Source organism: Rhipicephalus microplus, unplaced genomic scaffold (assembly GCF_043290135.1).
Source record: "Rhipicephalus microplus isolate Deutch F79 unplaced genomic scaffold, USDA_Rmic scaffold_30, whole genome shotgun sequence".
Taxonomy (NCBI): domain Eukaryota; kingdom Metazoa; phylum Arthropoda; class Arachnida; order Ixodida; family Ixodidae; genus Rhipicephalus; species Rhipicephalus microplus.
Window position 1 is genome coordinate 4,530,754 of NW_027464603.1, and position 14,895 is coordinate 4,545,648.

At 44.0% G+C, this 14,895-nt stretch overlaps 1 protein-coding gene across 2 annotated transcripts; it reads right to left on the bottom strand.

Moving 5' to 3' along the window:
• Positions 1-2,193: 2,193 nt before the first annotated feature.
• LOC142786753 (uncharacterized) lies at positions 2,194-13,404 on the bottom strand. Of its 2 annotated transcripts, none has more exons than XM_075884388.1 (5): positions 13,220-13,404; positions 8,211-8,273; positions 5,974-6,062; positions 2,641-2,800; positions 2,194-2,543 (listed from the first exon to the last, which is right to left on the bottom strand). In XM_075884388.1, exons 2-5 carry the CDS (start codon positions 8,212-8,214, stop codon positions 2,281-2,283), a joined length of 516 nt encoding a protein of 171 aa, XP_075740503.1. In that variant the 5' UTR covers positions 8,215-8,273; positions 13,220-13,404; the 3' UTR covers positions 2,194-2,280. The 2 variants fall into 2 exon arrangements, with proteins under 2 accessions (XP_075740503.1, XP_075740502.1); XM_075884387.1 differs by having other exon boundaries at positions 5,836-6,062.
• Positions 13,405-14,895: the final 1,491 nt, after the last annotated feature.

Consider the following 14,895-nt stretch of genomic DNA (forward strand, 5'->3'; position numbering starts at 1 on the left):
CAAACTCCATGACTAGAAACTTCACAATTAGAAACTCCACAAGTAGAAACTCCACAACTTGAGACTTTGCAACTAGAAACTCGGCAACTAGAAACCCAGCAAATAGAAACTCCACAACTAGAAACTCAACACCTACAAATTCTACAACTTGAAACACCACAACTAGAAACGCAACAACTAGAAACTCCAGACCTAGAAACTCCGCAACTAGAAACTCCACAACTAGAAACTCCACAACTAGAAACTATGCAACTAGAAACTCCGCAACTAGAAACTCCCCAGCTAGAACGTTCGCAACTAGAAACTCTGCAACTAAGAACTCTGCAACTAGAAACTCCAACGCTAGAAACTCCACAACTAGAAACTCCACAACTAGAAACTCCACAACTAGAGACCACAACTAGAGACTCCGCAACTAGAAACTCCCCAGCTAGAAACTTCGCAACTAGAAACTCCGCAACTAGAAACTCCACAACTAGAGACTCCGCAACTATGAACTCCACAACTTGAAACTCTGCAACTCGAAACTCTGCAACTAGAAAATTCCCAACTAGAAACTACACAACTACAATCTCCACAACTCGAAACTCCGCAACTACAAAATCCACAACTAGAAACTCCACAACTAGAAACCCAGCAACTAGAAACTCCACAACTAGAAACTCAACACCTACAAATTCTACAACTTGAAACACCACAACTAGAAACGCAACAACTAGAAACTCCACACCTAGAAACTCCGCAACTAGAAACTCCACAACTAGAAACTCCACAACTAGAAACTATGCAACTAGAAACTCCGCAATTAGAAACTCCACAGCTAGAACGTCCGCAACTAGAAACTCTGCAACTAGGAACTCTGCAACTAGAAACTCCAACGCTAGAAACTCCACAACTAGAAACTCCACAACTAGAAACTCCACAACTAGAGACCACAACTAGAGACTCCGCAACTAGAAACTCCCCAGCTAGAAACTCCGCAACTAGAAACTCCGCAACTAGAAACTCCACAACTAGAGACTCCGCAACTATGAACTCCACAACTTGAAACTCTGTAACTCGAAACTCTGCAACTAGAAAATTCCTAACTAGAAACTACACAACTACAATCTCCACAACTCGAAACTCCGCAACTACAAAATCCACAACTAGAAACTCCACAACTGGGAACTCCGCAACTAGAAAATGTACAACTAGAAACTCGAAAACTAAAAACTCCAACTAGAAACTCCACAACTAGAAACTCCGCAACTAGAAACTCCACAACTAGACAATTCGCAACTAGAAACTCCACAACTAGACACTCCACAACTAGAAAAATCCGCAACTAGAAACTACCCAGGCAGCACGCCGCCGTTGGACCAATCTTGGACCAACATCGGCTAACATCGGCACCGACGTCGGGCCGACGTCGGAAGTGCAACTTCTTCCAATGTCGGGCCGACGTTCAAGCCAATGATGGGCCGACGTTTTGCCGATGTTTTAGCCAGTATGCAACCAACATTGGACCGACGAAGGCCCATCGTATTGCCGACAAAGCTGCCAATGTTCGGCCAACATTGGGCCATATTTCAGCCAATCACATGCCATTTTACGCCGATGTTTGCTGCACGACGAATATTGGCTACGGATGTACGACCGACATTGGACCAATCCAGGGCCACATTGCAGCCAATCAAATGCCGTTATTACACCGATGTTTCCTGCACGACGAATATTGGCTACTGATTGGCTTGCCATTATGTAACCATTATTAGTAGGGAATTTTTCTTACCGAAATATTTAAACAATATGCCTCGATGACCCGCTCTTGTAGCTTTGCAGCCCTGTATACTTGGGGCAACAGAAAATTGAATTCTGAAAACTGAAAGCAGTTACTCGATCTATTTCATCTTTTATTTCTCATTCCCTTTGCTAACACTACAAGTGTAGTTTATTTTTTTACCAATTTATCTTTTGCAATAGCGAGTGCTTTATTTGGTACTGGTATTTGGTACAGCAGATCGAAAAGGTCGTTAGGAAGTAAATGCTGAAAGCGTATGTCCCCCACTTGCAATCCCCACATATGTCCCCCACATGGTAATCGAGAATATTCATAGTTTAGAGCATTTTTTTGTAACTAAAACATGGTGATGGTGCTTCCGAATCAGCATAAGCTAGCCGAACAGTGCACCACCGACAGTCTGCAGACTATTTATTCTTTGTTTTTTTTTATTTATTTGGTACAACAAAAAATGTATACATTGAAAAATATATATACACAACTAAAAAAGGCCCGCTCTACTGCAGGTCAGGTTGCGTTGGAGGCACAGTGACAGTGGTGCTGTGAAGGCCCTGGCTGCTGTGGCTGGGCAGGAAGCCAGCTGCCGCGAGCAGCCGATAATCTGCACTCTGAGAGTGGGGATCATCGGGCTGCTCCACAACAAATGTTTCTCTGAAGCGCCGCTTCCTGCCCCCACAGCGATCACCAGACCCTGGCAGCCACCTCTTAATAAAGTTGAAGGCCTCCGCCTGGTCGCACCCTGCTTTTTGGCAGATGACATCTGCATACAAGAACAGAAATACCATAGTACACATGAAGCACTGCAGTACAGAGAATACACAAGGGTACACACACATAAAACAATGAACAAGTCTAACCTGTCACTAATCTACAGAGCCTCCGGTTCACAAAGGCCCTTTTCCCTTTTCTGCCATGAAGGCTGTACAGCACTTGCACGTCATGTGCCAATACAGCCTTCATGGCATTCACACCAATTTCTCGGAGGCCACGTCCCCCAATCTGCAGGAGGTGCTTGCGCTGTAAAAAAATGCAAGAAGCATAGATGGCGTAAACGCAACAGCACATCGAAATGTTTTCATGATAAATATCTGCAAGAAGAGGACACTGAAAACAACAACTTGAATTTTTGGGCATCACAACATTTCATTGTTTTTTTACGCTAACTTCAACTCACTTGACCTAAAATGGTTTCCACATCAGCCCTCTCATACTCAGTGTAAGAACCTTTCAGAGTCCTTCTCTGAATGCAGTTTCGCTGTTATGAAATCAAATACAACACTGTTATAACCCTTAATAAATATTGATTCTAGCTATGAAATAGTATAATTACTTTGTACAGTGCTCAAATTCCAATACACGTTTCTTCGAGGTTACAATGTCTTTGCCTGAATGTTGACCAGGAGTAGCTTCTACAGGTGAAAAACGATAAAATATGTGGAATTCAAAAAGAAGCTTGGACATGTTTTTAATCAATGCATTGTAAGCAGAGCACAACAAGATAAATGAACATGATCAAGGCGTACTAAGAGGCAACCTTAGAGCGACCAAATCTTGGTCATAGATGAAACTGATAGAAAAATAAAAGTCGCACTAGATGGTCGCACCATTTGCTGTTTATATTTTTCTGTGATAGCCAACAAAGAGGCATGTCGCTATAGAAATCTCATCACAATAAACAAAGGTGCATTTTTCTTCACACTGCGAAATGGGGTGCATGTTAGATTTTTAAAAAAGTAAGAAATCGGCTAACACAAGGCAGGGTGAACTGTAGCTCAAAGTAGAGAGAGCCGCAGCGGACACGAAATAGGGTGATAAATGAACAAAATTACTGAATGTCTGTTTTAAGCAGGCTATTGCTAGTCACTGCCCATCAAACACACGATGCCGCCTACATCGTCTGCTAGCTTAGGACAGTTCACTCGGACTTCACAGACTATAGTAAATACAGCCGAATCTCATTAATTCCAACACACTTAATTCGAACTGACACTGTGGTCCTATCAAAGCTATACCGCGCTCCGAAAATGCTCTCAGCACCCCGCCCAATCCTGCGGTGGCACTTCAGACACCTCATCGCTGTGCTTGAAGAAGAAAATGAAGAAAAGGAAAGAAAAGACTGCGGTGGAATGTTTGCCAAATGCCAATCTGCGACATTCCTGTGCCACGCTTCGGCTTTTTCCGTCCCTGCCACGTAGAGACTCTTCTCCACTTAACACTGCGCATGAAGAGAAAGAGGGGAAAAAACGCTGTCGCAGAGAGTTGGCTCTCTCATGCCGATCTGCAACGCGCCGGTGTCACGCTTCCCTGTTTTTCATTCCTGCTATGTAGAGACTCTTCTCTTTTCAACACCGCGCATGAAGAGAGAAAAAAAAAAGCTGCCGCGAAGTGTTTCTCTCGAATGCCGATCTGCTTTTCTCCAGGTGGAGACGCTCCTCCATTCTCATCATGTGCTGGCCACGCTCCGGCTGCAGCGCAGATGGTAACAGTGGAAACACAGTTGTCTTAGAAGAGTGTCAGCACTGGACATTGCCGCGCGCAACTTCTTTTGCCAGGAGAATACTGAAGCCGAAGTACAAATGCTTTGCAAACTGCACACAAAACTTGTTGACTCGTTGCAAGGCCAACGTGTACAGACATGTATTGACTACTTTAATTAATGACGGATGTCCTGTAATTTGTGAATAAAACTCCATGCACATGCATCACTGCATGGTGAGCCCTCCGCTCGTTTACCGTATTTACTCTATTCTACCGCGATCTCGATTGTAACGCGCGCCCGATTTCCACGACAAAAAAAAAAAAAAAAAAAAAAAAAACTAAGCCATCGGTTGCAACGCGCACCCTTTTTTTCTCGTTGGCCCGCTTGATCACACCACTTGCGAAAACGACTCTTTTTGAGAGCGTCTTCCGTTTAAATATGAAGTACGGGGGAAGCTTATGCCCATCTGACGTGCAAGAGAGCATTGCTGTCAGTCTAGTTTTACCGTGGCCCGATGTCAGTACACAAACTTGCTTCGCCCCCTTCTCCTAGACGGTTGTGGTGCCAGGCATGTCGAAGTAAAGAGGCATGTGATCGGCATTCCCGATTTGCCCAAGCAGGTAGCCGTTGTTGTGCCGCAAGTTTAGGAGGAACCTCTGAAGACTCTGAAGCTTTTCTTCGTACTCCTCCGGCAACTTCCGGTATATGCCCGTTCGCCTTCGGAGGGAAAAGCCTTTTCTCTTCATAAAGTTCGTTAGCCAGCACCTGCTCGCTTTAAAATGGCTCTGCATTAGCCCTTTTTCTAAGGCTAACTGCATAGCCTGCACTTGGAGCAGTTCTGTCGTCACGGGCCGCTGTGCCGCTCACTGCTTAATCACATGCTCGCCGAGCAGCTCTTCAATTTGTGGAAACCGACCCTGCTGTGGTCCACTGAAGCCTTTGCGTGAATCTTTGCTGTCGACAATATTCTGCTTTCGTTTCCGCCAGTCCCGCAGGCACGTTTCGGGAACTTCGAATGACCGCGATGCGGCCCGATTTCTGTCCGTTCCGGCACACGCGACGACTTTTCTTTTAGAAGCCGCATTGTGGTGCACTCGTCGAGTTTTTGGTGTCGGCCCTACCATGCCGTCGATGCTAATGTACTACAAGATGACGAACTCCTCAGCACACGTATGAAGTGCCGCGCATGGGAAACACATAGGCAGAAATGACCGACGCGCCATGCCGACGCACGTAGGGGGCGGCCATTTTGTAAGTGGCGATGGCAATAGAATGACCATATTCATTTTTTTTTTTCGTACTCGATTCTAACGCACATGCGATTTATGAACTCTCTTAATTGGAAAAAAGGTGCGTGTTAGATTCAAGTAATTATGGTAACTTTCATTATTTTGAACTTCTTTTAATTTGAACAAATTTTCTGGCCTCTTTGAGTACGAATTATTCATATTCGACTGTAGTACAGTGGCTCATGAGATAACCTGACTAGTTTGTTTCCCGAAACACAGTATCTTAAAGCAGTACTAAATTTCTGCATGTTACATAGGCATATTAAAAATCAAGAAATATACACCAAAGCCACAGCCACAGCTTTACTCTGCACAGCTGCCTCTGCTGCCTCCACTTCTCTAATTGTACCAGCAGGCAGCCGGGGAAGGTCAGAGGGGCGCTGTGCTGGCTGGGCGTGCTGAGGCACGGACAAGAGCCGTACCTCGTGCTTCAGCTGTCGCACCTCCTGCAGAACCTGTCTTTGTTGCTGCCGGATGCCAAGTTGGATCCGCAGGATCCGTAGCAATAGAGCTGAAACATACAAGAGTACATACCATATTTACTCGCACAATTTGCATCCTCACATAATTTGCTCACCAGTATAATTAGCCAGCCTGCTTTACTACAAGAAACTTTTTGCTCGCATACTTTGCCCTCCCCAACCAGCCCGAGCCACCTTGCCAGCACACACACAGACACATTTGACTTCATGATGCTCTGGTCAGGCACATCTCTTGTCGAGCAGGCGAGTGCAGTCTTACACAAAATGGACTGAGTGCAAGGTCCCTTCTTCCATGAACTTTTATGCTTTCCCTAGAATATCGAACTTGAAAACCGAAACCTGTTTATGTGTTGTCCGAAATGCCTAAAGATTTGCCTCCCATCTTCCCACCTCTTCCACGGCAAGAATGTATTCCCGAGACACAGCACAGATGTTGAACGCGTGCAAGGACCTGTCATATCAACTAGATGAGGCAGGTTTTCGCACTAATTTTTTTTTTTTTCGGTTTCGCCATCTGGCCATTGCGTTTTTACCGTTCCTTGTGATAGGCTACAATAATTATATACGAGGCAGATTGCTGTTATAAAGCTTACCGAAGAAAACTGAAACCGTGCTACCGCTAAGCACATCAGCGTGGAGTTCTTCGACATGCAATATTCAGTATGGGAGCCAGCAGAAGAGTGCGTTTAATAAGACTTAGCATAGAAGCTTGGGTGTGTCGGTTAGATATCGGAGGGAACACAACGCAATAGAAGACTGGGACAAGGAATGGACACACACACACATGAAGGGCGACACACACAGCACTGTGTTGGCATCGCGCTTCCTTGTCTGCATCTTACTTTACGTTGGGTTCCCGACAATTATTGGAGAGTACTTATGTTCTCTGGTATAACCCTGTCATGGGAACTGGTTTTTGTGAGCACTGTTGGGAAGAACTTCAAGAAAATGGGGGCATTTGAACAGGCTTAGCAAACAAATGACAATCCGCTTTGAGACAGCTGTGACAGCGCCTGCAACATATATTCCCAGTTGAGCTTTTAGGCCAGCGATTCCTACTAGCTTCGCACATGACCGGATTGACAAAAAAAGTACACATAATACGCGAGTATATACCGCATTTGACTCTGTAGCTTTGATGAACCAGGCAGATACACAAATTTATCCGAAACTCCGCTGATTCTGTTGCAAAATTATTCAACAAACAAATTGCGATGTTATCCATGTTACTATACGATTGTGGCACTTTACCATTGCAGCTTTCCAGGAGGCACACATAGTGCAGCACCACTCGCAGTTAATTGTATGCAGTAGGTTGCTCACAGCAACTGACTGCATGCAATGGTGAACATCTTGCATGCTTGCACCGCTGTTTCAGCATGCTGGCTGCTTCCCATACGGCTATCAATTGATGTTCACAAAATTGGGAAGATGAAGAAAGACTACACAGAGCCCTCTGGCCACCCAATACTCCAAACCTCCAGCCAACAAACAAACAAAAGAAACAGAAGTATGCAAATGAATATTATTCCTAATGCAGCTGGAATGAAGTGTAGTTTTCACCAATTCTGTGTGTTAAGTCAATATGGAGTGAGTTAACTCCATAAAGTAGCTTTTCTCATTACAGTGTTCACTCTATTGTAACACAAGGAGTGACTACATAGCACCTAGAAGGAAAAATAGAACCTTCAGTATTTGATAGAAATGTGAGGCTCTACCTTAAAACAACAATAATCTGGAAAAAGAACTCATTACATTCGAAAAAAAAAAAAGGTAGCACAGTTGATCCCCTTTACAAGAGACACTGATGTAACAGACAAACGGGGATAAGAGGCACCAGTGTGCAGGCTGACATTTGGCCCATCATGCATCAGGCACTCCGTAGATGCGCCTGTGCAGCCAGGAGCCCTGCAGTCAAGCATGCTGAGCAAGACTGTTGACCACTGTACAATGACACATTGCCACAAAATTTCAAAACTTCATTTCACAGACTTACGCAAAAGCTTCTTACACTCTCGCATAATTTTTGCACAAGCTTCTCTCATTCTTGCGTGATTTTCGTCAGAACATATAAGTGTTGGAAGTTGTATGTCCCCAAAAACATGCACAATACAAATAGCCTACATTAAAGTCTATCACTTAATATGTGCATAGTGTAACAATGAAAGGAAACTCACGCATGGTTTGCTCCGAGCCTTCCCCGTGTGGTGCCTCCTTGAGCCTTGGAGAGCACTGTACAGCTAGAGCAAAGTAGCATCAATCCAGTGTTAATGGCAGGTTAACAAGACAACAAAACTAACCCCCATATTCATAAACGCTCCCCGACTCGACTTTCACCCTTCACTTGACAGAGTTGAGCACTGTGCCGCTGCTCGTTTGAAAGCGACGCTGCGCTACTCGAGAATCATAGCAGATTATTGCTGACATGCAGCGATTTTCTCTGCTTAGAGACGGCGCTCCCATCAGCCATCTCAAGTGAAGGTGAAGCGTTGAGTGGAGGGACGTTCTAGAATACGGTGGTAAGATTGGTTGCAAGAACACTACAATATACACACTTAATTTTTACACTTCATCTATATTGTACAGCTACACACATTCTGCATCCTTATAATGCAACATATACATACAGGCTTATAAAGTAAACACAGTAGGCTGCTCAAATAACACCTACACAAAAAATTACCCAAAAGTGGCCATGCGCAAAGTACTTTTATTTGAAACTCACAAAACTTTTGTGGTGATGGAGAATAAATAAGACAGGTTACGCTTGGAGGCACATGAGACCTTCGCAGCTATCATAAAGTACAAAAAACAATATGGTATGTGTGTGTGTATGTACGCATGAAGCTTCAGCCTTTACATACGGTTTCTTGAAAGAATCGACTATGAATTTTATGGCACCTGTGTCCTTCAGCGCAATTGAAAGCCTGCTGATCAGTGTGTGCAATTGTGGAATAGTTACATAGAAAATGGCGTGAAACACCTAAAATCAAATTTTTCTAGCTAGGAAATATGCAGCTGTGTATACACAACACATGCTGCAAACAGTGGGAGGTGACCACAAGAGTGATTTGAGTGTAAGCGGCAGTATTCCGCATTCATGCACCCCGCCATTTTCAACTGTTGCCCAAAAGCAGCACCACTTCAGCGTGCTACTTTTTTTTTTACATCATAAACAGCACGGAATACAGCGAGGATGAAAACAACATATGCAATTAAATTTTGAGCACTATTTATGGTGCGCATGATTGATTGATATGTGGGGTTTAACGTACCAAAACCACTATATGATTATGATAGACGCCGTAGTGGAGGGCTCCGGAAATTTAGACCACCTGGGGTTCTTTAACATGCACCTAAATCTGAGCACACGGGCCTACAACATTCCCGCCTCCATCGGAAATGCAGCCGCCGCAGCCGGGATTCGAACCCGCGCCCTGCGGGTCAGCAGCCGAGTACCTTAGCCACTAGACCACCGCGGCGGGGATGGTGCGCATGAAAAAAAAAAATAAAAAATAGGCCTTTGTACAACGACGAATGCATAATTTGCCTTCACGGACCTTCTGTTAGGCTGCACCACATACAGATTTTTTGTGGCTTTCAAAAGAGATTTGAAAAAAAAAATAATAATAACCGTGTTTACTCTCGTCATGAGCGCACTCACTAAGCCACCCTCATTTCAGTCGCCAAAATTTTGAATTTTTTTTTTCTTCCACATATTAAACACACACCTTACGTTCATCCGCTGAAGTCCCACAGGCTCCCCCCCCCCCTTGCCGCCTTCGCTCGCTGCCACGTGCCATTTTATTTTTGTTTCTATTTGTTCACGGAACGTCCCCTGTCTTTTTTAATTATCTCTTGTAACATATGTGGCATTATCTTGTTCCCGAGGTGCCACAGGTGCTCTGCTATGTAGATGCACCATTAAACTAGTATTTTTGATCAACTGTGCATTTCTGATGTTTACCTTGCAAGTACGTAAAACTGGCATGCTTCTTGATCTACGATACACATGTGGCTTGTCTCACTTTGAAGGAAAAGTTAGCATACAATGGTGTAAATGCTTAGAATTTGAAATATTGAGGCAGCAGCACACCGGAGATGATCATATGGTAAAGAAACAAGTGCTGCCTTATCCGTCAATAAATTTTGCGAGCTAAAAGAAGTACAAAAGCACAGCGAGGCTATGATGTGGTTCAACCTGTGGATTCGCTTCATTTATCACGCCATATGATGAAGCTTCCTTTGGTAAAACTGCTCAGATAAGAAAAAAAGTTTGCTGTCCAATACAGCAACTATACAAAGTGTGCACGTGCATCTCGCAGCGCCTTTTCGTCACTTCCGAAATGCGCCACCAACATGCCCGGGCACCAACCGAATCTATCGCCTACAACTGCCATGTTGTCTCCTCGTGCTTGCACCCGTTTAGTTTTGCCTCACGATGCAAGTTTGAGAAATTATGAGCTGCTAGTGAGGCAAGTTGATTTAGTAGTCCACGCAGAGGGAGCAGAGCTTAGGGTGTTTCTTCGCTGAAACTTATAACCTGAAATTGAGAACGCACATTCCAATTTTCCTAAAAGTACCAGCGTATTTGGCTGGTGCAGATTAACAAAAGCTACTTGAAGAAACTTTGCAATATTTGCATCTTCAGGTGCAACTTCATTACGGGTAAGTGCCATAGCCAAGTATTTACCTGCAAACAGATATAGCTTACCAAGATACTGTACATACAAACTTGTCCGCAGTTAAAATCATGATGGCGAGGAAGGCGGTTAAAATCGTGATGGCGATCGCGGAGATTTGGTATTGCATTGAAACAAACTATAAAGAATGGGAAACAATATTAGTTCACTTTGAAGTATAGCCGATCGGTTCAAGTTGGGCGTCAGGATTTTTTTTTATTAGTCAATTAATTCTATACACGGTCTCTATCATGTTCAGTGACTCCACTGTACATTAGCGTACAACAAAAGCAAAATACAAAGTGAAAAGTGTGTTAAAGCATACGCTAAAAATAAAGTGATGACTGGCATTACTGCGGCACACACCACGCAAAGTCGCTATCTGCCTTGTATAATATTTTCCTCGACTATTTCCACAAATTGCAATCAAAGAGGCTCAAGCTCAACATCAGCACTGTTTAAAACACTTGGGGGGGGGGGGGGCATTGCTACTTTGGTGGCGTAGGCCGTGACAATATATTCATAATATTATATCTCTTGTAAACTTTCCTAGCTCTGCACGACTAGTTTTCGATGGGAGCAGCTGCGCTTCGCACATCCACTCTTAAAATTGCGGCTCGAGAGATTTTGAGCTTTCACTTGTTTTTGGGCCAGGCAATTTGTAGTAAAAGCAAGATAATAAACCCTCATAGGTTGTGGCGGGCAGCCGGTGTACGCCGTGGCTGGTATATGTGTCGCACATCTTGATTATCTGGTCTTGTATCGAGTGAACGAGCGAGGCCTTCCTAATCCAATGAGCTCGTTAAAGTAAGACAACAAAAAACCACAATGCTTCCACATCGTTCACAGCAACAGATGACCAGCCCCCAACAAACCACACTGCAGCACGTGAACTGCCGTAGGTACCCAGGGAGTTACCCGGGCATGGCAGGAGAGGGCGACAACGGCAGAAGTGACATCACAAGAACACTATGTATAAAGGGGACATTTAAAGACTTTTTTCCCATTTTTAAACTTCGTGCACTGTTCTGTCACAATTTATAGCTCAGAATAGTTGTATTTTGAAAAGGGCACTAATTTATAAGCCCAATGGTTCAAGGATGGGTGCATTTAGGGGACCCATTCTACGTTTTACTTATGCCCTTCAAGAACTTGCTTACAGGGCCAAAGTCCTGTTTCAGAAAGAACACGCTAGTGCGTGGCCAGCAGTCCGTCAAGCATTAGTGCTGGTGAGATTTGGAAATGCAGCGCATGAGCATCCTCATCTGCTACTTCTCTGCTCATGCTCTCGGGGCTTACTTGCGAGGCACGGTCCTTCGCACTTTTCATTTTCACACTGTAAATCAACTGATACCAACTCTGCTTTCCATTATTTAATAAACCAATATTTCATGGTCACGAGGACGAGCTTAAAATGTTTGCTACATCAGACCTGAACAGCATTTTGAGTCATCGAAACTTGCTAGTTGCAGCGAGCATTATGCGAAAAATATGATGTGCTTTACGGTGACAACTTGTAAAACACTGCAGCAACGATTAAAATCATGCATTTTTTGTGCTCACAGGAAATCCCTGAAGCAGGAGGCACTGGGCTAGATAAATTGCGCAGCTAAAATACGGATGCGCTTTCCAATGCTGTCATGCGTACAGGCGGAGAAATGGCAGACAAAACTGGGCGCACCCCGATTCTATGCGCATGCGTCCCATTCACAAGCCTCGCTGCCAGTTAGCACAACATGGCTCACTGTCCATGAGCTCGCTTGTTTCCTGTAACAGTGGACCATACGGTACACCTATTTAAAAACGAGGATAGAATGTATATAATGCAGCATCTGATGAAGCCATGATGATGTGTTGCTGATGAAATCTGGAACTCTAGTTAGTACCCTATTGTTAACCAGCCGACCGACTAGCAAAAAGATTTGCGACTGAAATGATGGCATCTACACCTGCCCTTAAAGGGACACTGAACAAAGTTTTTGCCGCCGAGATTTTCAGCCAAAGCAAAAGATTGGGCCATGAAATTCATAGACAATAATTTCAAGCAGAAACTACGAAAACATACTGAATTTAATGAGCCTTTTACAAAATGCCGCGTCTAGCTCTTAGACACGGCGTTTTCTAAAAGGTCGCGACATTTATTTTTCAAGTTTTTTTTTTGTTATTCAAGACAAATCTACGGTGCATGGTTCACAGAAAACAAAATTGCCTCTGTAAGATTTCTTTGCGAGCAGCTTACTAATTTTAAGGCAGGCGCGTTGATTTGTGAACTGAAGGATGCGAGTGATCGATCTTGCCTGCTAGTGGCTAGGCGACAAAGGCTTTACCTCATGTCCTGGTGTAGCTAAGTCACGCAAATGGAGCAGAAAATGTGCATTATAATTTATTTCACCTAAATATCACACGTATGTGACTTATTGCCGGTGACAGGTGATCAGGATGAAGTCGACAAGTTGCAAATCTGAACAAGAATTCACTCGAATGAAAAACCAACCTATACTCACGTGCACGGTGAAGTCGAACACGTCGTCCGTCAATGTTGTCGCTGATGCTCGAAGGAAAAGAGAAGAGGACAAGCGACGGGGTCGTCTCTTTCTATAAAGTCGGCGGAACTGCCAGAACGGCCAACACAAAAGGCATCGGGTTGACATTCCTCCATCTGGGCATCAGTCGCTCCACCCGGGCATGCAGCTGCTACTGCAGTGTTGCTGCCATACTCGCGAACCTTTTTAAATTAAAGCACGCAATCATGTATTATCGTGCGCCATACTAAACTTAAAAACAGTGCGCCGGTACATGAGATCACGAAGCGCGGTCCACGCCATCACAAGAGCAATTAGAGAAATGAAACAAAGAAAACAAAAATGTATAAAATATTTTGTCTCAATACGATCCGCAATCCAGTTTCCTGCAGCGGCTTTTGGCTCTGTATGAACGGCCAAGCCAGTGCCAAGCCAAGCTTGCGTCCCTGATCAGCTGTTTGTTTCCATCGAGAATTCAACAGTGAACTGGCAATTTGTTTAGATGATATTGCTTAAGGGCTTGAAATTAAATATTTCTCTACGTACTACTGCTGTACTTTTCCTCTCTGTTTCCTGATCACAGTGATGAGATTGAGGAGGTTACAATTTAGAAAACAGCAAGTGCAGCTCAAGCATTGCTAGGATCGCTGTTTCGGTAATAAAATGTTACAAAGATTTTGCCCCGCGACCTGCTTGCCGTGTTCGAGCACCCAGTAGAAATTTACGGTGCCGCGTTTGAAAGAGTTGAATAAAATTACAATATTACGAATGAAAGGCTCTGAAGCAACATCGCATTTTATCAGGCCTACACCTCCCACACCTAGACGAGTAAAACTCGTCGATATTATCTTGCAAAGCTGTGTATAATATTTAAAACACATTCTTTAGCCCACGATGAATTGTTCTCTCGTGTGGCTTCTCCATTTGGTACTGTCATGTTAACTTACAAAGGCAACTTTCCATATTTAGTCTCTTTAGATGTTGCAAAAGCTTGACACGTGGTGTGTATGCCATACTGATAATTCTCCTCGTAACCTGGGTCCGCCTCTTTAGACAGCGTCGCATTTTATTGTTCGCAATTATGTTTGTTTTATACTGTAAGCGAGCTGTGTGATTTCATCAATATTCACGAGTGTTCCCTGACTGTACAAACACGTGCGTCTTATTTGGTGCGGTGCACGTTTGTATGTAGCAAAAAATGTCATTTCGTCAGCGTGTGTCTGCATACACCTGCATGCCCTCCAGTACGTGTACATAATTAATGCAGTAAGGACTGCAATGCATAGCCTTGCATGGGACATATATTCCATGCACCCTCAGAGAAATGTTGTTTGTTATGAGCCTACTGTTTATCATTACATTTTTTTTTTCGTTAAAGTTTCATCTCCATATAAGGCAGCTGTATACAGGCACGAGCTTCAGCAGCTTCCTCGTTGTTCCATTTTAAATAAAAACACCAGGCTTACCCGAATCAATGATCTGTTTGCTATCATTACTGTTATGTGTTCTACGATGTACACAAGGACAGTAGTATACAAAAAATAGGGAGGGATTTGAATGCCCTGCCTGCATGGCTGCGCCGTTTCACAAGATCAGGCGCTGCGCTGTGAAGCTTCCTACCGGCCTGCAGAAATTCAAGGGAGCGTACAATAGCGTGG

What these genes read in the sequence shown, in the direction of transcription:
- LOC142786753 (XM_075884387.1), bottom strand. An exon ending in AAGCTGTGGCTGTGGCTTTG is followed by an intron (nt 2,801 to 5,835) that starts GTGTATATTTCT and finishes ATTTTTTTACAG; the next exon opens with CGCAAGCACCTCCTGCAGAT. An exon ending in GCTCTGTAGATTAGTGACAG is followed by an intron (nt 2,544 to 2,640) that starts GTTAGACTTGTT and finishes TCTTGTATGCAG; the next exon opens with ATGTCATCTGCCAAAAAGCA.